Raw genomic sequence first — 23,143 nt, 5'->3', positions numbered from 1 at the left:
TTTTACGGGTACAGACTTCTATTTATGCTAAATTTATGGACGTCATTTATGCTTTTGAGCATGCTTAGTGAAAGGGTTTTCAAATACTTTGATTGAAAAATGATTCTTATTTAGTCATGGTGTTTTGAACTAGTGAGTGATTCTTTGAAATCTTAAAGAAAGAAGTTAGTGTTTACATTTTTGTAAGCAGATAAATTTCAATGTTTCTCATGTTTTTTGTGTGTAAGAAATCATTTTATTGATAAATTAGATAATTAACTTTCATTTATAGAATATAATATAAGTGGATTAATGTTTTACTTGAATTTTATTTAAATTTTTTTATAATAGATATAATTTGTTTATTTCTTGTAATCATAAGTTTGATATGGTCTCTCGTACCTTTTATTTTTTATTTTCCTTTTATTTGATTTTGTTTGAAAAACCAATGTAAAAATATTTAAAATTTAATAAAATAAAATCTCTTTCAGTTCCATTTTTTCAAAGGCCATTTGTTTTGCAAATTGCATTTTGAAACAAGAACTTAAAATCACCTAAGACATTAGTTTTTAAAAATTGTTGAATACTCCAACTATAATGAAATCGAAAAACAAAAAATAACCAAATTGTAAAAACTTAAAACTTGAAGTAAAAAAATTTCTTTTTCTACTTTCAAAACTGAGTTATAATAATTTTAATTGTTATAAAAAAATTAACCTTTTATTATTTAATTAAGTTTTGTTTTCAAATTTAATTTTGAAAAAAAATCCAAAAGTAACCACATCAAACGGGATTAAAGAAAGTACTTTTTCCTCTCCTTTTACCTTTTCAGTTATGAATAAAACTGAATTATTTGAAGGAAAGATATAATTTATTTGTTAAAATTAAACGAATTTAAATTAGCCAATAATTGCAAACATTGATTTTGTGTCTATTGTGTTCATTTTATATTTTCATTATTTTCAGATCATCATATAATAGAAAACGTATGAGTGGTCATCGTTAAAAATAAATTAAGAGACCACAAAAATCTAAAATTATTTTAGATATTGACATAATATTATAATTTATAAATAAAATACAAATAAATAGTTTTTTAAGGACTTAAATCAAAGTTATTAATTCTACCAAGCATTCAATTGGAAGAAAAAGATTTTACGTGATAAAATAAATCATATATTGAATACTGAAACAAATTTAAATCTACATTTTTTATAGAAGACTAAAGTGAAAAAGAATTTTTTTGAAAAATGTCTTTGAAATCGTATTTATCTGTCACTTAACATACATATTCAGTAAACTGTTAGAACCGAACAAAAAAAAATATAGAATAAGCAAGATTCACTGCAACTAAGAAAAAGAAAAAAACTATAAATCCTATGAATAACAACAACAATTTTAACCAATGTATAACAAACAGTGACAAACAAAAAGTCAAAGCAACAAGAACCCACGTAGAAGGAAAGAACATAATAATAACACAAATAAGAGAGAGAGAAAGAGCCTTCATTTTGTGTCACACTCCTTTCCCTTTTGTTTCGCTCCGCACAGCACCACCATTAACACCGACCTCAAGCACATTCTTAGCTACCACCTTCAACCTTTGCCTTTTCCTTCCCTTTTGTTTAACCACCCTTCTCTGTTTCACACAGTTATTAGATAAACAGAGAGAGAGAGAGAGAGAGAGAGAGAGAGAGAGAAAAGGCTGCCACGTCACCACACAGCTTCTCCACCCAATCCAAAAGCAAAGTTTCCAATTTTTCATCACAACATAAATACACACATACATTTAAACCCCATTGCGTTTAGATTCTGCTGCCTTTGGTTGGATTTTGTCTCTTTTTTTGCCCGGAGGCTCTTTTGTGAAGATTTGATCTCACAGAGAGAGAGAGAGAGAGAGAGAGAGAGAGAGAGAGAGAGAGAGAGAGAGAGAGAGAGAGAGAGAGAGAGAGATGGGGAATTCATTTGGGTGCTCGGCTTCCGGTGAGAGGTTGGTGTCAGCGGCGAGAGACGGCGATTTGGTTGAGGCAAAGATGCTTCTAGAATGCAACCCTGGTCTTGCAAAGTACTCCACTTTTGGGGGCCTCAATTCGCCTCTTCATTTTGCAGCTTCTAAAGGCCATAATGAGGTTTCAATTTCAATTTTTCAACCACCCCTTTTCGTTTTTCTCATTTTAATCTTCGAAGTTTCTGTCTTTACTGTTTTCGTCGACCCCCTTTTAATTTTCTAAGCTTCTGTGTCTTTGCTTTTTGATTTTTTAATCTGGGTTTCTGTTAGATTGTGGCATTGCTGCTTGAAAATGGAGCTGATGTGAATTCAAGAAATTATTGTGGGCAGGTACGGTTTCCGTTTTGGTGTTTTATTTTAAAATGCGTGCTTAACATGAAAGGTTGATTTTGGGGCTTGGATATTATTAGTCTTGTGGGTGTTGTTGGTTTTGATTTGATGGATTTACTCTGTTTGATTGCAATGGTGTTATGAATTTAGGTGAACTTCGGTGTTGGAAGGTTATGTTCTGAAAGTTGCACAATTTTATTTGATGTCTGTTGCTTTTCTTTTTGATGCATGTGTATTGTGTACTGACTCAACATATGGTTCACTAAATGAGATTTTGGTTTGCTTTAATCCTTGATCTGAAGACGGCATTGATGCAAGCTTGTAGATATGGTCATTGGGAAGTTGTACAAACTCTTCTGCTCTTCAGATGTAATGTGAGTATGAGTACTTCACTTATTTACCGTGTTCATGTGGGAGAAATCAATCTCTCCACTGTTCTTTTTTCTCCCTCTTTCTGTCTTTTTTAGTTATATTTGAACTGTTGTATCATATGGAGGCCATAGGACATAGGGTTGGTTGTTGAGAGTTGAAACTATGTGTTAGATGGGAAGGGAGTTATTGGTTTTCAAGTGTATTTTCCTGTTTACATTGTTAAAGTTTCTTTTCAAGAATAACTAGATTGTAGCCAATTTGACAACAGGTTATGAAAGCAGATTATCTCAGTGGGAGGACAGCTCTACACTTTGCAGCCATCAATGGACATGCAAGATGCATCAGACTTGTTGTTGCAGATTTTGTTCCAAGTGCTCCTTTTGAATCTTTACATGCTCGCATGGACGCAGAAATTGATGGATCAAATGTGAAAAACACACATGAACAAAGGTGTGCCTTTTCTTTTCATTATCTTATTTTTAGATCGGTATTTTACCAGTGCAGTGAATTTTACGAGTGACATTTTCACCATTGGTGACATGCTTGTATTAAAATGTTCTTATATTAATGTCACAATCTTATTAGTATTTATAGACATTTACCTATTATGTTGTATGGTGCACTATTTATGTGTTAGATAAGAATATTAGTTGTGAGAGCTATGATTAGCTTTTTTACTTAACCCAACACAACCTGACCTTATATAGTTTGGTTCAGGTAACTGGTTCGGCTTGCATAATCATCAATCAAGAGTATGCTAACCTGAATTAAACCAACTTGAAATGAACATCTCCACACCATATATTTCAAAATTAACACCATATATTTCAAAATGCACAATATTTATTATTATTTATTATTATTAATATTAGTATTATTATTTTATGGTACAACTCGATCATTAACATTAACCAACCCGATGGAGAATGGGTGGTTTTGGTTTGAGTTGTGGTATAAAAATCAGAGAACCCAACCAGATTCAACCCATTGTTGTTTAATTGGTTTGGTTTTTTAATGGTTCAAAACCTAACCCAATTCAACCTGATTACACCCTCTTGAGTTTTCTTATAGTTTTATTGATGTTAAGAATGTTTTAAGGCATGACTATCCTGCAAAGTTACAATATTTGTATATTATCTTGCTGTTTATTTACTTCATTCCAGTGCAGTGTGCTGTCGAGGTTTGTAAATAAAACAGCTGATGCTGGTATTACTGCCCTTCATATGGCTGCATTAAATGGGTACTTTGATTGTGTACAACTGCTACTTGATCTTGATGCTAATGTGTCAGCTGCAACATTTCATTATGGAACCTCAATGGATTTAATTGGTAATTTTTTGTTTAATTTTCTGACAAATATATGGTAGACTTTTTTTCTTCTTGGAATTTACTGATGTGCATTGATATAGGGGCTGGAAGCACTCCATTGCATTATGCTGCTTGTGGAGGCAATTTGAAATGCTGTCAGGCAAGAATTTCTTCAACTTTGATTTGAGATTCTATTTGGTCTTTTCCTTTGAACATGTCATGATGCTTTTATTCTTTCAGATCCTCCTCGCAAGAGGTGCCAGTCGGATGGCTTTGAATTGCAATGGGTAGGTTACTTTAAATGGAGATTTCAGTGCAAACTTTTGCAAGCCTGTAACATAAATGATCTAATCATATGAATTTAAATTTTTGTTCTCTAGATGGCTTTCACTTGATGTTGCTAGGATGTGGGGTCGTCATTGGCTTGAACCATTGCTGGCACCCACTTCTCAAGCCACAATATTGACATTTCCTTCTTCAAATTATTTGTCCTTGCCTCTTATGAGTGTGCTCAACATTGCCAGGTAATTTTGCAGTGAATATATCTACAATCTAGATAGTGAAAATGATAAATAATTTTTTTCTAACAAAAATATTCATTCCATTGTGATGGACTTTGTCTAGTTTCAGAAATGCTAAATGCGAGACGCTGAGATTTCATACTTTTTTACTTTTTTTCTATCTCATAAATAAGTATACATTATTAGTTTTTATTTGTGCATGTGGAAATGTGAAGTTGATAAATAATACTTTGGGGAAATGGCTTAGGCTCTTCAAATTATTTATTAAGCAGATAAAAAACAATAAATGACTTGGCTGACGGATTGTTTTGCACTTTTCCAAGAAATTGCTCCTCTAGGTCAATATATAAACATACCTAAATGTGGATTTTCTTGAATCCACACATCCAACATAGTCTGAATCTCAGTAGCCAATCACTTCAAGATGATCTAACCTTCTGGAGGTGAACATGTAGTCTTTGGTACCTTGTAAGTACTTAAGAACTTTCTTTGCAGCTTTCCAGTGATCCATTCTGGGATTACTTTGATATCGGCCTAACATTCCAACTGATATCTGGCTAAGTACAAGTTTGAGCATACATCAAACTCCCAACCATTGACGCATAAGGAATGGACTACATGGCCTTTTGTTCCAAATCATTCTTGGGACATTACATTTGACTAAACTTGTCCCCTTTCTGGGACCATTGAACTACTCTAGGAGAACATTTTTCCATTCTGAATCTTTCTAACACTTTGTTAATATAGACTTTTTGAGACAAACTTAACAATCCTCGTGATCTATCACAAAATATTTCTATTCCTATCACATAAGATGCCTCATTCATATCTTTCATTTCAAATTTACTAGAGAGAAACTTCTTTACATCATGTAACATACCAATATTATTAGCAGCAAGAAGAATGTCGTCAACATATAGAACCAAAATAACAAACTTACTCCCATTGATCTTTATGTATATACACTGGTCAACGATGTTCTCTACAAAACCATATGAAGTTATGGTATCATTAAATTTAGATACCATTGTCAGGAAGCTTGTTTCAGTCCATATATTGATTTCTTCAATTTACATATCAAATTTTCTTTTCCTATTATTGAGAAACCTTCTGGTTGGTCCATATAAACTTCCTCTTCTAAGTCACCATTTGGAAAAACAGTCTTTACATTCATTTAGTGAAGCTCTAAATCATAATGAGCCACCAAAGCCAAATCAATTCTCAAAGTGTCCTTCTTAGAAATAGGAGAAAAGGTCTCTTTGTAGTCGATGTCATCCTTTTGAGTGAAACTTTTGGCAACTAATCTAGCTTTATACCTTTCAATATTGCCTTTTGAGTCACATTTGGTCTTAAAGACCCATTTACAACTGACTCTTTTTGAACCCTTAGGCAATTCAACTAGATCCCATACTTTATTGTTATCCATTGATTTCAATTCTTTTGTCATAGCATTCAATCAATTCTCTGAATTGTTACTTTCCATGGCTTGTATGAAAGAGATTGGATCCTCATCAATGCTCAAGTCACATTCATGTTCAACAGAGTAAACCACATAGTCATTCGAAATAGCAAGTCTTCTCTGCCTTACAGACCTTCTTAGTGTTGCTTCTTGTGGTTCCTCTATCACTTGCTCATTTGTGACTTGCTCATTGTCAGTTGACTCAACATTTATATGTTCGTTTTGTGGGATTGGAACATTAACTTGTTGTCTCTGCTTGTTGTGAGATCATGATACAACAAGAGGGATAACAACTTGAGAAGAGACATTAGGTGTAGAAACACTACTAGTATTCTCTTGAGTGTCCACTGTTCGTGATTCCTCACTCCCACTAAATTGTCCATTTTCAGTGGACCGAGCATTACTAAACTCATCTATTCTTGTACTATGGTTAGGGCAATAAAACCTATATCCCTTTGATTTTTCAGGATAACCAATGAAGTAACCACTAATGGTTCTTGCATAAAGTTTATTTTCATGTGGATTGTATAACCTTACCTTTGTTGGACAACCCTAAACATTAAGATGTCTTAAATTGGGTTTCCTTCTAGTCCATAGTTCATAAGGAGTTTTAGGAACTGCTTTGCTAGGAACCCCGTTAAGCAGATATACAACAGTCTTTAATGAATGCATCCATAAAGATAAAGGAATATTCTACACCATTTTTGTTGTGGTGTACCGGGCATTGTATATTGTGCACATATTCCTTGACTTTCAAGATACTTTGCAAATGGACCTGGACATTGTCCACTCTCATCAGTTTTACTATAATATTTACCACCTTTATCAAATCTCATGACTTTTACTTTTCTATCTAACTGTCTTTCCACCTCATTTATGAACCCCTCAAAGACGTTTATTGATTGAGATTTTTCATGCAATAGATATATATAACAATAACGTGAGAAGTCATTAATAAAGGAGATAAAATATTTTTCACCACCCTAAGATTTAATGTCAAAAGGACCACAAATATAAGTGTGTATTAACTCAAGAAGTTGATAGGTTCTTGTGGTAGGATTCTTTGATATATGTTTTGTTTGTTTACCCTTAATATAATCAATACATACATCCCAGTTATCAAAATCCAATGGGGTAAAATTTCATTTTTCACTAACCTTAACATCCTTTCTTTGGATATGTGACCCAATCTTTTATGCCATAAGAAAACAGAACATTCATTTCCTACACTACATTTACTACCAATAACATTTTCAACATTAACCACGGATTCTGAAAAATTAACATCAAGATTTAAACAATTTAAGTCATCCAATAAAGTACCAGAACCATAATAGTACGAAAGTTTATACAAATGAAAAATACCATTTCCAATCCTAAAATTAAAACCTAAAATCCAACTTTGCAACAAAAATTAAATTCCTAGTACAACCAGGATCATAGAGACACTTTTCAAGATCCAGACAATAACCAATGTCTTGAATCAATCTGGAAGTAATTCCTTCTATCCATGCCTTCATTCTGTTCCCCGTATATAAATACTTTTCAGTTCCTTTTATAGGCTGGATTGAAAGGAATCCCTGCATAGTATTAGAAACATGAGTGGTAGCTCTAGAATCCAACTACCAACTATAACTTCATTAAGATTTGATTCAAAACTTAAATAAACATAAAAAGTACCTTTTTTTTCGGACAATCTTTCTTGAAGTGATCCACTTTCTTGCAAAAGAAACATTTCTGGTTCTTTTGGATACCGCCCTTGTTCATTTTTTGGGACTTTGTCTTTCTTGTTCTTCTCTCCTGATTTGGCTTTGCTGAAGCTAGCATCTTCATTAGTTGTGAGATGGATAGAATGATCTTTCATTTTCTTCAACCTCCCTTTATCTTGTACAAACATGGCCTTGATTTCTTGAAAGTTCTATTTGTCCTTAGGAGTGTTATCATTTACCTGGAACTGGCTAAATTCAGGAGGAAGGGAGTTCATGCTAAATTGTACTAGAAAAGACTCTTTCACCTCCATTCCCGTTGACTTCAACCTTGCTGCTATATTAGCCATTCCAATTACATGGTCATGAATGGGTTGTGACCAGTCAAACATTTTAGTTGTCAACTCACTCACAAGAGTTTCCACAATAGACTCGTCAGTTATGTCTGATTGTGAGTACTCCTTGATCATTTTCATGAATTCCTTTGTGTTTTCCGTTTTAGGCATAAAAGGCTTTACATTCTCTCCATGGACATGCGCATCAAGTTTAGGGACAACCTATTACACCTATGCTAATCCTCATAAAGAGACTTCTCATCACTTGTACTAGTCTATGTAATGTTTGGGGGCATTTCATCCATAATAATAGTCATATCCAAGTCAAACACACCCAATTGGAACTGGATTTGTTCTGACCAATCAATATAGTTTAGCCCATTAAACTTGACCATACAATTGCTCAAAACAAATAAATTCATGGAAGCTGGATCCAATATTATACATTAATGCTTTGATGAAATTAATGGATTCAAACAAAATAACTACACTAGTCATGCATTTAAGTTCACCTTTGGGTGACACTTAAATTGATAGGTTTCATACAATTAAGATGTTAAAATAAATATACTTTAGTTGAAAATCAATCATACTTAACTCTACATGTATGATATCTTTGGATATACAAACATATTTACTAAGTATGTCAAATATCCCACTTTAATGTCATTAATTATAAGCAATGGTTCACCTTTGGGTCACTTCTAAATGCCTTATAACAATGAACATCAATTAATTTTATAAAGGAATTAATATATTCATAATTTAACATCTTTTATTTCATGGGTAATTGCCATAATACAACTTTACTCATGAATTAATTAAAGTTACCATACAATTGATTCTTAAAGTTGAGCATTTAAACTACCCACAATACACACCCAATGGAATTCCAAATTAATACATTATGTTAATTGTGTCTATACACATCCATGGAATTCCAAACTAATGCATTAGATGCACTTTTCAATCAACTAACATAACATTTAATATACATTTCCGTTCCAACTAAATTTCCCACTTTCAATCACCTAACAATAACTTTTAATTTCAATTTGCATTCCAATTAAACTTCAATGCACAATGAAAATATAAGGCATCCTTATGCTATTAAAATATTGCATATTATAGTTTACATGCTCTAGCGAGAACCAATTAAATTTTGGAAACCAAAAACCCTTGTCTCTTATGTTTCAAAACAAAGTTAATAAGCAATTAAATCCCTGTAACAGTTTACCCATATTATTTCACTATAGACAGCAAAAAATATAAAATTCCTAAAATTCATAATTTCAAAATTAGGGTTTCTGTCCAGTAACCTAGTTCTGATACCAAGTGTAAGCAATTTCTACAATTTCAATTGAATGAAAATATACATGATCTTGAATTTTATGATTCTCACAATTCTCATGTACATAATTATGAAGGAAAAGAACTTATCTGAATCCATTGCAAAGTTCTCCTAATAAATTGTTTTTCCTTCTCTTACTTTTCTTAGATGATTTCTTGATGATATAGAAATTACCGATTAGGAAGTCTCTTTCTGTCAAGTTCACCGTTTCTCTATCTTTTTAAGAACGTAAGTGTTGTTCTATCTTTTTAGAACGTAACCCTTTCTCTATCTTTGTAGGAACGTAACCATTCTCTATCTTTTCGGAAACCTAACCATTTTTCAGAAATAAAAACTGTTTCTATTTTATGATATTTTACAAACTTTAATAAAATAGAGACAACTTTTACATCTGAAAAATGGTTACGTTTATGAAAAAATAGATACTAGTTATCTTCCTAAAAAGATAGAGAAATGGTTACGTTCCTAAAAAATAGAGCAAGAGTTACGTTCTTGAAAAGATAGAGAAACAATGATTTTGACAGAAAGAGATTTCTTAGTCGGTAACTTTTATATCATCTAGAAGCCATCTGAGAGAAGTAAGAGAAGGGAAAACAATTGATTAGGAAAACTTTGCCATGAATACAAGTAAGTTCTTTTCTTTTATAATTATGTATGCGAAAATTGTGACAATCATGAAATTCAAGATCCTGTATATTTTCATTCAATTGAAATTATAGAAATTGCTTACCATTGCTATCAAAGCCAGGTTACTGGATTTTATGATTCTCAGATTTTTTTCCCAACTATAGAAACCCTAATTTTGAAATTATGGATTTAGGGATTTTATATTTTCCGCTGCCTATAGTGAAATCGTATGCGTAAACTGTTAGAGGAATTTAATCGCAATTTATTAGTTTTGTTTTGAAACGGAAGAGACCCAATGTGAATGGTAGGGTTTTTGGTTTCTGAAATTTAATTGGTTCTTGTATTTTGCAATATTTTAATGGCATAACTTATATTTTCACTATGCATTCAAGTTTAATTGGAATGTAAATTGAAATTAAAAGTTACTCTTAGGTGATTGACAGTGGGAAGTTTAATTGGGATCCAAATGTATATTAAATGTTAAGTTAGTAGATTGAAAAGTGCCCAAAATGTTACGTTAATAATGCATTAGTTTTGAATTCCATTGGATGTGTATAGACATGGCAAGCATGACATAACATAATGGAATTCCATTGGATGCGTACTCGGAGTAGTTTAAATGCCCAACTTTAAAAATTAATTGTATGGTAACTTTGTAATATCAAATTTTATGATTTAATTAGTTCTAGAGTAAAAATAAAAGATGTTAAATTATGAATATATTATTAATTGCTTTATAAGATTACCCAAAGTTTAACCATTGCTTATAATAATTAATAATATTAAAGTGAGATACTTGACATACTTAGTAAATATCTTTGTATATCCAAAGATAACATACATATAGATTTAAGTATAATTGATTGTCCAATTAAGTTATTTATTTTAACATCTTAATTGTATGAAACCTATCGGTTTAAGTGTCATTCAAAGGTGAACTTAAATGCATGACTAATGTAGTTATTTTGTTTGAATGCATTAATGTATGAGCTTGTATATTGGATCCAACTTCCATGAATTTATTTGGTTTGAGCAATAGTTGGTCAAGTTTAATGGGTTAAACTATGCTGATTGGTCAGAACAAATCTAGTTCAAACTGGGTGTGTTTGACTTGGATATAACTATTATTATGGATGAAACGCCGTCAACCATTACGGAGACCAGTACAAGTGATGAGAAGTCTCTTTGTAAGGCTTGACTTAGGTTTAATAGGCTGCTCTTAAACTTGATGCGCATGTCCATGGCAGAGAATGTAAAGCCTGCTATGCCTAAAACGGAAAACACAAAGGAATTCATGGCACATCTTTATGGTCCACCATTGACCTCAATGCTGGTGGTGGTTGTTAATACGGCAGTGGAAATGGGACTCCCCAAAACAGAAACTCTTGGACCAACTTTAAATAGGAATTTCTAAAATAATATTCTCCTAATCACTATTGAAGATATTTTTACCCTAATAATCCACTATTTACAATAGTTATCCTATGGCTTATCATGTTCATTCTTGTTATCATCGCATGATTCTATCTTAAATTTGTTCATACATTATTTTACAACAATACAAAACAATATGCTTTCCTTTCTCTCTCTCATATTCCCTTCATGATGGTTATAGTAATAATAGTAAACTTAATGGTCAAAGTCGTTCACAATGATCCAAGTCACAAACCCTAGATCACAACCATGTTGATAATAGGAATGACAATGGTTTGACTATACCTGTCCTTATCTCCAGAGTAAAAACCCATGTCTATCCTCAATACTTGATGAGTATGAAATTTGTCTCATCTTCATCCTCAACAGACAGTGGGCATACTTGTATCCATGCCTGTAGCCGTTTAGATATTTATTAAATAATGTTTTTTTACTGAAAATAAAAATCAAATCAAATGAAACGTGATATTAAGAATTTAATGCTAAAACAACATACATTTTATTCTTTTCAATGCTAAATAATGAGAAAATTATAATTGTATATATTTCAAAATTATTTTATTAATTTAAAATGGTGACAGTGGCAAGACGGATATGTATATAATATACAAATCCTTGCCCCAATTTGAAAATCACGTATTACCCAAACTCGGACTATTGTTTGGTCAATTTGAATATTCCCTGTGGACATCGAGACAAGTTTGGACAATATTCGCATGTACAAATTTATTACTCATCCCTAGTTGATAGTGGTATTAGTTGGCCTCTATCAGAAAAAAACAGTTGCTATGTTCTCATGATATGATTGCTCACAGTACTTGCTAAATTGAATGTATTAAATATGTATCACTGCTTTTGGTGGTCTCCATTATAATGTACTTATGATATCATGTTTATCATATTTTGTCAAATGATGCTCAATAGAGGCTAATCATGAATGTGACTAATGAAACACATATCTCCTTATGTTTGTCTCAGTAACTATCTCACACATCTTTGGTATTGAATGGATTTATTGTATATTTTAAATAAAATGCTAACAACAGTGACTTTCCTTAAGTTATTTATGGTATAGAGCATGTTAGAAAACATTTTCATTATGGAATATTTCTTTTACATTAGAGGGTGGGGCCAAACTCATTTTCATTGTGGCCCCTCCCATATTTGTCTTGTGGTGGAGTGATACACGAAGATCTTGTTTATTGTATGATTCTTAAAGACAGCCAGATAATACCAGAAGATGGAGTTATAAACCCTTGAAAGAGAAAATTACATTTTTTTCCAATGTTGTTCTTTTCCTGATATACCATCTTAGAATTAAATGCTAAAACATGTCTCTGTTGTTTATTCTGGATGCAAATGCAAGACTGATTTGAATAACTGCAGAGACTGTGGATTGCAATCAGCTGCAACCTCCTCCAGTGAAGTTGATGTTTGTGCTGTCTGCCTGGAGAGGTCATGTTCTGTGGCTGCTGAAGGTACTGAATTCAATCTTCTGGACATCTATCTGTTTATTTTTGTCTGCTTGTCTACAAGAGGATATTTGATGAACTGCACAGGCACACTCAGACAAGTTGAAGGCTCACTAGGCTAGATCAAATAATCTCTCTATGCATTCAACATGAAATACTAAGGTCTTGTTTGATTTTTTCAAGAAAGTTTTTATCTTTTAAAACTAAAATGTATTTGATCATTGTTTTCTCAGTAGATACTTTTAATATCTATTTCCAAAATAGGGTTGGGAAATCTATGAACTACAAACACCTAGAAGATGTTTTTCAATAGTGTTTATAGAACATGGTGGCACAACAATAACTACGTTCATGAAGTCCAACTTTGTGATAAACTCATCAATTGAATGCCAAAGACACAAATTACAGAAAAGATGGACAGAACTCACCACTTTTAAAACCTGGAAAGATAGACAAATAACTCAGCAGCACTCAAACTTTTCTTGAATAAATTTTCAAAACAGCTTTAAAAACAACTTTTAAAAGCTAACCAAATCAAACAAATCCTGAGTCATTTCTAGTGCTAGGCATTGGAGCTTACTACTTTTTGTGCATTCTTTCACAGTGTAATTGATTTCTAGCGTTTTAAATGCAGGATGTGGACATGAGCTTTGTGTAAGATGTGCACTCTATCTTTGCTCAACGAGCAATGTTTCTTCTGAAACTTGTGGTCCTCCTGGCTCTATCCCTTGCCCTCTTTGCAGACATGGAATTGTCTCTTTTGTGAAGTTACCAGGTTCCCAAGCAAAAGAAAACAAAATGCATGTGTCTCTCAGCCTGTGTACCCCATGCATGCTACACCCACGTGACCAAGATAACTCTTCTGTTTCTCATACCCCTGAGATTCGAAGGAACCGTGTAGCTTCAGTTCCATCAGAGATGCTTTGCCCCGTCACTTGTACTCCATTTCCTTCTGTAGCTATTCCTCTGTGCACTTGCAATGATGGTCCTTGCCCTACATTTGAATCCCGGGAAGCAGCAACGCGAGATGAACCGGTTCGCCGGTCGCAAGCATCCTCGACGATGGATCCAGATAAAATGGAAGGTCCAAGGCTAGATAAGACAACATGTTCAGGCATGTTTTGGGGTAGAAGAAGTTGCAGCAGGGAGCATCAATGCAATTCAGAAATAAATGCTTGACATAATAGGTTGGTGCATGGCCATTCTTATTTTGTGGATATACTTCATACAATCTTAGATCAATCAATAAAGGAGTTTATAGTTTATCTTATTAACCACCCTCATATGGTGAAAATCCATTGTATGTATATGTGAGAGTGATAGATAATCTGGCATGTCAGAATCCCACCACCTTTTTGGTGCCCAGATATGATATTTTTAGTAGAATGAGTATGAGCTCGTTGCTATTGCAATTTAGTTGGATTTCATTTTTATCATAGGAAACTAAGTGTTCTTTCAAAGGAAGAGAAAGAAGAAAAACACCCTTCTGTTTTGGCATGTATCAGATTTGTTTCTGTGTAGTATATTTTGTTGTAATTTATCTTTATAGGTTTACAAGAACAAGTTTGAGTACAGCTTGTTGCTTGATCTGTAATTGATCTTCTTGTGAACTGGGGAATGTTTATCCTATCAACACTGATGTTATGCAGAGTACTTGTTCAACCAGTTAGAAATATAATTAAGTTATTATATATAAATGACCGTAAATTTTACTTTATAAATTAGTATTATAAGATTGATTTAAGTCCAAATCTATCTCTCTCTCTCTCTCTCTCTCTCTATATATATATATATATATATATATATATTATTTATTGAAGGTTATTCTTATGTGATATTATGAAGATTGATTTTTGATAAACTTAAAGTAAAAGGTTACATTTTTTTTAAATATTCGGAAAAATAGTTATATAAGCGAAAGCTACTAATGTTTTAACCAGGTGTTTTAAAAAAGTTTTCATTTGATAATGTTATTTTGAGTAATGTAATATATAGACAATCTCTTACTATATTATCTACTAGTTTAACGTTGGCCTACTCAAGTGTTGTCTTTTAGCCCAACTTGTTTTGAATGAAGTAGTCTTTTTTGTTTTGACCAATTCCACAAAGAGAAAACACATAAGATTGCGAACACGCAAGTAGTTACCAACCAAACTCCTTTCAATTCCTTTAAATAAAGCTTGTTACCAAGCATAAACACAAATTTTAGTAGAAAAACAAAATTATTGTAGGTATGGACGGATCCAGCAATTTTAAGAAGAGGGTAAAAGGAAATAATTAACATTTAATAAAAATTAAATAACAATAAATAAATTCATGATACTTCTTATAAATTCTACAAGTCCTTTTTATCTTTCATAAAATTTATCAATGTAATCTGTATCACAATTTTTAACAATTTTTTTTTCAATATAAAGTAATCAAATAATCAATTAAAAATTTATTTTTTATCTTATTTCTAAATCTATTTTTCATCATCTTTATAGCTGAAAAATATATTTTAGTTATTGTAATTGGAACAAGTAGAGTTAATATCAATCAAATTAAATGATCAGTTAAGAAATAAGTCAAATATTTTATTTTTTTTTACCATTTCTTTGACCTAACTTCTGTGGGAAGATACAACTTTTCGTAATGAGATAGACCATCAAATTCGTAATGTTAGCTTGTATTGAAAGACACAACATTTTATGTTCGATAAAATTATCAAAATAAAACTTTATTGTTAATTCACAAATTTTTTCCACATTAAATAATGTTACTTTTGGAAAATTGTGAAAGCTTAACAGGGAAAACGAAAAATTACAACTTGTAAATCATTTAAAAGTGTGAGAACCAAAATATGTATTTGAATTTTCAAACAAGTTTTAACTTATATTTTAATATATATGATATAATATGTATATATACATATAATATTTATATTTTTTTTAAAAAGGGACCTGGGCGATGTTCTAACATAGTTAATATATATATATATATATATATATATATATATATATATATATATATATATATATATATATTTGTTTATAACGAGTTTTTGAAATAAATGTTAAGTGTTTAAAAATAGATAGCCCAGATGAAATTTTTTCTTCATTGTTTGCTGTCCTTGTAAAAATCTATTGTACTTTTCCATTGGTCTGTCTTTAATGGTTGAGTTACATATTGTATTAACCCTTCAAAATTTCCCCTTTTGACCTGTGATTGGGCATTTCTACCATTTTCGGTTTATTCTTTGCTCCACTCAGCAATGTGTGATGACTTAGAGTAGGGGTAACATAGTTTGTTGTGTGGCTACTAGCCTTCATTCTATTATTAACATCACCATTAATGGCCCCACTAAGTAAGTGAGGAGGTCAATGATGTGAATGAAAATGCATAGAAGAAATTCGAAAGAGTATTTGAATTTCTGTAATTTAGTTGGAAGTCATATCCAACTAATGACATCTTGCCACGTTTGAAATCCATATCCATAGACAACACGACACGCACCCTCTCTTTATAAGGCAATTATTATTTTGTTTGCTGTCTTGGATGTCTTGTCTCTTACCAAGCTTTTCTTTCTTTCTTCCATAGTTTTCCATATAGAATATGCATAATAACCATTCCACACTTTTCAGAGAATGCGTACAAACGTGGGTCGCTACCAAATTATTCACCAATTATATTCATGCCCCATTTCTAGATACATATCTTGTTCATCATATCAATAATTCTAAACAATCACGATGATACTATAATTAAATGTGTGTTATGTTTCTTGCTATATATTTCATTCAATATGATTTTGCGTAACTTTTGTATGTCGGTCTCACATTAAATAAACGACTATAGTCATCATAGATTGTATAATTAGTTGAAACAAGTTTTGATAAATTTTACGTTTGCGTAAAGATTTCATATAATTGTATAAATATTATCTTTCACTAAATTCATATAGTTTAGGAGTTAGAAATTATAACAATTTAAATATATCTCTCTTTCAATCTAAATTAGTGATATGAGATTTTTTTAGAGAATTTTTATTTTTTTATCTTAAATCTATTCATATAACATCACGATTTGTCTTTTAAAAAATAAATAATTAGAAAAAAAATGTATTTCAATTATTTTTGATTTAAATATATCCGAACATATTATTTCATTTATATAATACAAACATTCAAGATAAATAAATTATGTTTTACAAACCATATTCTAATAGGTCGGTTAATAGGCGTATCATTGTTCTGTTGGCAGGTTTGTGTAAAATATTTTAAATTTAATTTGTACAAAATACATATTTAGAGACAAATATATATATTTAAATGTGCATTTTTTAACTAAAGGTTAATTCCATCAAGAAGTCGCGATGATAGATAAAAAAAACATAAATTATAGAGTGTGTTCACGACATGTTATTAATGAATACAAATCAAAATGTCGAAAAATGTACTTGTCATAAAAATCTTTTGGTTTTTTCGAAAGAAAAATTAATACTACACGAAATCGTCAGGATAAAAGATTATCCATCAAGTTTAAAGCTTCAACTTCGTATCACTATTTTTTGTCCTTTTGTGTTGTAGGCTTATCTTTCTTTTCTTCGTACTTTAACTTCATCAATGTCTAAAACAGTAATGGATTATTGCTTAATGAACGACTTTGAGGAATTTATATCCACACCAAGTGCTATGTGACACTCTTGTTTTACCATTGATGCTTAGATATATATAAATTAAACCGAAAGAAATCATAGATATGCATGTGATAGCAATCCTGGTTTGAATGGTGAAGAAATTGAACTGATAGAGCATGAAAAATGTTAGTAACAGCTCTGGTAAAGCTATGTTCTTTACAATAACAGATCATAGATCCTTGAAAGAAACATAAGACTAGTTTGGTCCCCAACTTCTCATAACCTATAATAGCTATAAGTACAAAGTACATCAAGAATATCTACTACCTTTTAAACACCACCAACCTCTCAAGAAAATTGAAAAAGAAAACCAGAAGAGAAGAAGAGATTTCATGAAAACACACTTAACCTTGTTGTTCAACCATGCCAAACCCTAAGAAAACCAGATGAAACAAATCTCATACACTTGAGATTGAAACTAGTTATAAATTTATTTACTGAAACCCTTTTCTTTTCTTCTTCTTCTTCTTCTTCTGGAATCACCTTCTCCTTGCAGCAGTCTCTCTCTGAGCATTGAAGTAAACTGCAGCAACTGGTAGACCAAGGCCATTCTCTTCTGAGAATTTCCTTGTGTTGAAATGGTCTCTTGAAGAAGGAGCTCTAACTGTTTGTCTTCCTCTCTGCTTGAACAAGATGAACACATATCTGTGGATTCCTATTACTGGTTTTGGACTCTCATACCCCATAATCTCTTTTCCTGTAAGAATACTGTTACTTTAACAGTTCCCTTTGTTAACAAAACTGCCCTTTTTACAAGCATCTTTAAAAATGATATTCCTTTTTATTTCTGCAATTCAACTTGACAAATAATATTGCATATGGTGGTAAAGGTATATCTAGTATATAATAAACATTATCCTTAGATTAAGAAATACTGATAACAATAAGAATCAACATAGTGTGGGGTAAGAGAGTGACTAACCAAAAGAGACATCTGTGGTGCCAGGGATATCTGTAACCATCCTGGCAAATTCTCACTAAGTTAATAATGGAATTGAAAGTGCAAAGAACATAGAAAAAAATACCATAGAGAGTTTGATTATACACAAACCAGTGAAGATGTTCCCTTAGACATGGATCACTAGGACTTGGAGCATCTGGGTCTGTCATGATCTAAATGTTCCATTTTATACATAAATACCATGAGTTAACTGGTACTGATAGAGACATATATATGATGAAACACATAGCTATAGGGTGAATGAGTGATTATTTTACCAAGGTATAAGCAGTTCTCATGTCATCACCACCAATCTCCACGCGTGGTTTGGCCATAACAGTAGAAGGCATTAACTCATGACCATTAGCAACTTCCTTGGTGGAATATGTCACATTCATTCTCACACTTGGGCTGAAAATGTCAACCACTTCTCCTATCACTCTTCCCACAGAAAGTGGTTCCATGAGCCTAGACATGAAAATTGGAATGAAACTGCACAGAGAAGGGAAACTTTGAGAAGAAGGGCATATGAGAAGTGAGATTTTGAAGGCATTTTATAGGTGCCAAAAGGGCTTATGAAGGGAAATAATAAACCATGAAATTGGCTTGGATTAGAAGCATAAAGAGAGATTCCATACAAGCTTGTCTATTTTGGGAAAGAGCACACTGTTTAAGTAAGAAATTTGGTTCTTCAAAATTGTCAAAGGAACATGCTCTAGATGATGAAAATGCTAAGTGATCGCTCCCAAAAGTATGATGTTGTATTGTGTATATCAGTTTTTTTGTCTGATAAACGGTAGAATCTACTATGTGTCCATAACGTATTGGCTGAAGCAGACTGAAGAATTTGTGCTATTTGTCCCAATACATTATTATATCTTTGGCGAATGAGAATTCAACTTTTTTGACAAGGTGCTCGATTACATGCACATGATTTATCATATCAATGAAAATGAAATCTTATCAAGTTTACCATTTGTGTTTTAAATTCAGCGGAGAAACAAAATCTATTCGGAAATTTATTCACGAATAAACCTCTAATTAATATACATTAAAGCAAATTCATTAAAGGAAATATTTTCATGTATACTTCTGAATTTTTATACCCGTTTGCAACATTTAATAAAAAAAATATATTTTTTTAATTTTCTAGTTAATTCATTTTATATTAAAAAAAATATTATTTTGTGATATATATATATATATATATATATATATATATATATATATATATATTATAGAAACAACGGATGGTCCAGCTTTGCCCAAATGTTCAAGAGAAAAATTATGTTAGTCTAATCTAATTTACAATTTAAAGGAGTCAAAATATTTTGGTTAGCTTGATACTCAAACCGATATAAAAGATATTTTTTAATGAAATAATTTTAAATTTAAAAGAATATATAAAATACTTAATATTTAAAAGAAGAATATAATATTAATTTCAGTATAAAGATATAATGATTTGAATTATAAACCTTGATACTTACATATGTTTTGATAAAATATATTTTCTATTATTTTTTAATTATAATTATTATTTTTAAATGTAAGTTGATCCATAAGATTGTCCTTTAACCTAAATTTGTCTAAATGTTAAACAGAATAGGTCAACAAAGATCTACTTCAATTTAGGTCATTATTTGTTTGATTTAACTTGACCTATTTTGAGGACCGTTCGTACTAGCTCATCGTATCAAACTTATTTTAACAACTTAATAGACATGCTTCTGAATTTACAATATTGACATGTTAATTTTCATATTATTACAGTATTGATATACGAGTAAATATATGAACACGATGACTATATATCAATACCATTAATTTAAAAGGTAAATAAATTACTCTAAGAGAAAATTAAAAAAAATATTTATTAAATATTGAGTGTTAAAATTTAGAAGTTTATATCCAAACAAGAAAAAGTTTCAAGTATTGTAGGCAACAAAAATCCACGTACATATTTATGAGTTTGTTAATTATAAGTGGAAGTTGGTTTTGGCACCAAAATCACGTTTAGGTCATAATCGATTTTGGGTTTGGTAACTTGTTTCCATATTCAAAATTTACTGCGTGGTGAGAAAAAGATTAACGTTTTCCATACTCTACAACACGTAGCTTCACGTTAACGTGATTCATAAGCAAACATCATGTAAAAGAAGAAATGGTTTTGAAAAAATATTGCAAAATATTATTTTGGTGAAAAAAATGCTCTAAATTTACGATTCTTTTTCGTTTGAAGAGAATAATTTTTCTAAATATAGAAAAGATAATATGGTGTGGAGTCTTTATTATTACCTATATATACACACACAATTGAATGTTATCAAGAGAATAAAACTTAACCTAAAAGATAAATCTTATCTAAGGGATAAAAGACAAAGTAATCGCTCTCAACACTCAAATTGTGTACGTGTTAAGTGCATGTAGCATATGTAAGTTATTCGAATCCACTTTCTTTCAATTGTGGAACTCTAGAAATTTTATCTACAATGAATGGAACCAAGCTTTGTCTTCCCACGTACTATCATAATGGATCGTACACGTATTAGTTGCCATTATTTTCTTCAACCAGCGTACTAGATATTCATGACCTAAGTAAAATTCTGATCAAGACATTTGATCATCACTTCTACGGTTTTTCTTTAAATTGAAGACTCAAATAAGATTTTTACTGTTAAGTCTAATTTAATAGTATAAAATTCCCTTATAAAATTAAAGTTCTATATACTTGTATCTTTTAATTTATATTTAATTGATATAGAATCTTCGACGTATCTCTCATAACAAGTATATATTTTAAGGGTAAGAGTAGATATACTTAAATAAAAAAATAAACTTAACAAACAATAAATTTTCGCTTGAGATATAAACTTTAATATAATTATTTAAAATAATTATGACATTATGTTATAAGGTAAACTTTAAATCTAATTTAATCATACTATGAACTTGTAAGATAAAATTTCAACACATTTACATGTATTTTCAATTTTTGCACTTCCTCATTCATTCAATTTTTCCATTTTCTTAAAACTTTGTCACTTTTCAGATCTTGTGAAATAATGAAAATGTCCTTTGTCATATAAGAAAAAAATGTATTCAAGGAAAAATCTGATATATTAATATGATGATAGTTGTGTACATATATAACAAATCCTAACAATACACAATTATATAATTATGATTAATATTAACATCCTATAGATAAATAAATAAATAAGGTAACAAGTATTGTTTACACGGATTGATTGACACTTGCATTAATTACAATATTAAAAGGTAATATTGGATGCAGAAATCAACAATTATAGATGAGACAATTGATTGGATCATGTATGAGTTAATGTTTTAGTGACATAATCAACAACTTAATCTACTGATGGAACATATATAGGCTATAACAATTTTGTTTTACAACACTATCTCTGATATAATGCACATCAATCTTAATGTGTGTCAGTGAGATTCTTTATCTTGACTAGATACATTCTTCCATCTTCATCTCTCTTGTTCTAATGCTGTGAAACTCAAATTTAGGATAAGTGATTTGAGACCTTGTGTGTGCATCAACTAGACTTTGAGCTTCATCCCAAAAATGTTTTAAGGTATCAAAATGCAATAACTGTGTTGCCATTTCAATCTTCATTGCATTCATCAACCATCCAAAGAGTTGAGTCATGGGGCTACCAATCATCAAAGGCAAGATTATGTTTTTTGCCTGATTATATAGAAATTGTGAATTCTTCATGACACTCCTTTGTACCTAGCATATATCCATCAATCCTGCAACATTTGATAATAAAGAACATTAATGATTTCCATAGTGGATAATTGTCTCCGTCAAGCTTGACAAACACAATGGATGACATATCATTTCTATTATTTAAATCTACAATGAATGTCATGGTTTATATTGGATCAAGAGCCTTCTAGACTTAAATGTTATAATACTAAGAAATAAATATATTGAAAGCATGAGAATGATGTATTAATATGATGGTAATAATGTACTTATATAACAAATGTAACAGATGTCATAATTTATATTGGATTAAAAGCCTTGAAGACTCAAGATTTAAGTATGCTCTGATACTAAAAATGAAATGTATTAAAAGTAAGAGGATGATATATTAATCTAATGGTAATAATATATATAATAAATTCTAACTCTACCTGATCTTATAATTATGACTGACATTAAGACCCCACTTGTAAAACCCCAAAAAATGGTATTTTAAAAGTGGTGATAGTTAAAAAAATAGTGAGACTCGATTATTTTAATATTAAATACGTTATTTCTAAATAATTTTGTTATAAATAAGTTTCATTATTTTAAAACGTACCATCTCTCTAGAAACTCCTTTTCTAGTTCTCTACCTTCTCTCTAAGAGTTCTAACTCCTCGATCATCTGTTTAACAATCAGGAGGTATCTAGGAGATCACGGCGAAGTAATATTCATTTCTACCTAATTAGTTCTTTGTTTAGAGCAAGTAAGTTTCTGTCCTTTTTTCTTTTAATTGCAGTTTGTGATCATGAAAAGAAATATGTTTTTGCATGTATCAAAAGTGTTTCTTTCTTTACTTTTAGTCAATTTGAGGTCCTAAGGTTTGATTTTTTGA

The 23,143-nt window shown here is 31.0% G+C and overlaps 2 protein-coding genes across 2 annotated transcripts; one reads left to right on the top strand and one right to left on the bottom strand.

Annotated features, from left to right (window-relative positions):
- Positions 1 to 1,461: 1,461 nt before the first annotated feature.
- On the top strand, positions 1,462 to 14,567 carry LOC108345855 (E3 ubiquitin-protein ligase XBAT33). Its single transcript, XM_017584675.2, has 10 exons — positions 1,462 to 2,108; positions 2,258 to 2,317; positions 2,620 to 2,691; positions 2,958 to 3,139; positions 3,858 to 4,018; positions 4,099 to 4,157; positions 4,238 to 4,284; positions 4,378 to 4,521; positions 12,817 to 12,908; positions 13,537 to 14,567. Exons 1-10 carry the CDS (start codon positions 1,932 to 1,934, stop codon positions 14,079 to 14,081), a joined length of 1,539 nt encoding a protein of 512 aa, XP_017440164.1. The 5' UTR covers positions 1,462 to 1,931; the 3' UTR covers positions 14,082 to 14,567.
- A 3,139-nt stretch (positions 14,568 to 17,706) lies between these two features.
- Positions 17,707 to 19,141, bottom strand: LOC108344912 (CEN-like protein 1). The gene is made up of 4 exons (XM_017583449.2): positions 18,799 to 19,141; positions 18,632 to 18,693; positions 18,503 to 18,543; positions 17,707 to 18,277 (listed from the first exon to the last, which is right to left on the bottom strand). Exons 1-4 carry the CDS (start codon positions 18,994 to 18,996, stop codon positions 18,060 to 18,062), a joined length of 519 nt encoding a protein of 172 aa, XP_017438938.1. The 5' UTR covers positions 18,997 to 19,141; the 3' UTR covers positions 17,707 to 18,059.
- Positions 19,142 to 23,143: the final 4,002 nt, after the last annotated feature.

Source organism: Vigna angularis, chromosome 8, assembly GCF_016808095.1.
Source record: "Vigna angularis cultivar LongXiaoDou No.4 chromosome 8, ASM1680809v1, whole genome shotgun sequence".
In the NCBI taxonomy this organism is placed as follows: Eukaryota; Viridiplantae; Streptophyta; class Magnoliopsida; order Fabales; family Fabaceae; genus Vigna; species Vigna angularis.
The sequence above is the reverse complement of the archived record's forward strand: the minus strand, read 5'-3'. Positions and strand labels throughout refer to the sequence as shown.

Bases quoted from the DNA above. Each gene is read 5' to 3' on its own strand.
- LOC108345855 (XM_017584675.2), top strand. From the start codon at position 1,932: ATGGGGAATTCATTTGGGTGCTCGGCTTCCGGTGAGAGGTTGGTGTCA. The intron at 4,158-4,237 runs GCAAGAATTTCT...TTATTCTTTCAG, and splicing joins GCAATTTGAAATGCTGTCAG to ATCCTCCTCGCAAGAGGTGC. The intron at 4,285-4,377 runs GTAGGTTACTTT...TTTGTTCTCTAG, and splicing joins ATGGCTTTGAATTGCAATGG to ATGGCTTTCACTTGATGTTG.
- LOC108344912 (XM_017583449.2), bottom strand. From the start codon at position 18,996: ATGTCTAGGCTCATGGAACCACTTTCTGTGGGAAGAGTGATAGGAGAA. The intron at 18,694-18,798 runs GTAAAATAATCA...TGGAACATTTAG, and splicing joins TGAGAACTGCTTATACCTTG to ATCATGACAGACCCAGATGC. The intron at 18,278-18,502 runs GTTAGTCACTCT...GTATTCTTACAG, and splicing joins CACCACAGATGTCTCTTTTG to GAAAAGAGATTATGGGGTAT.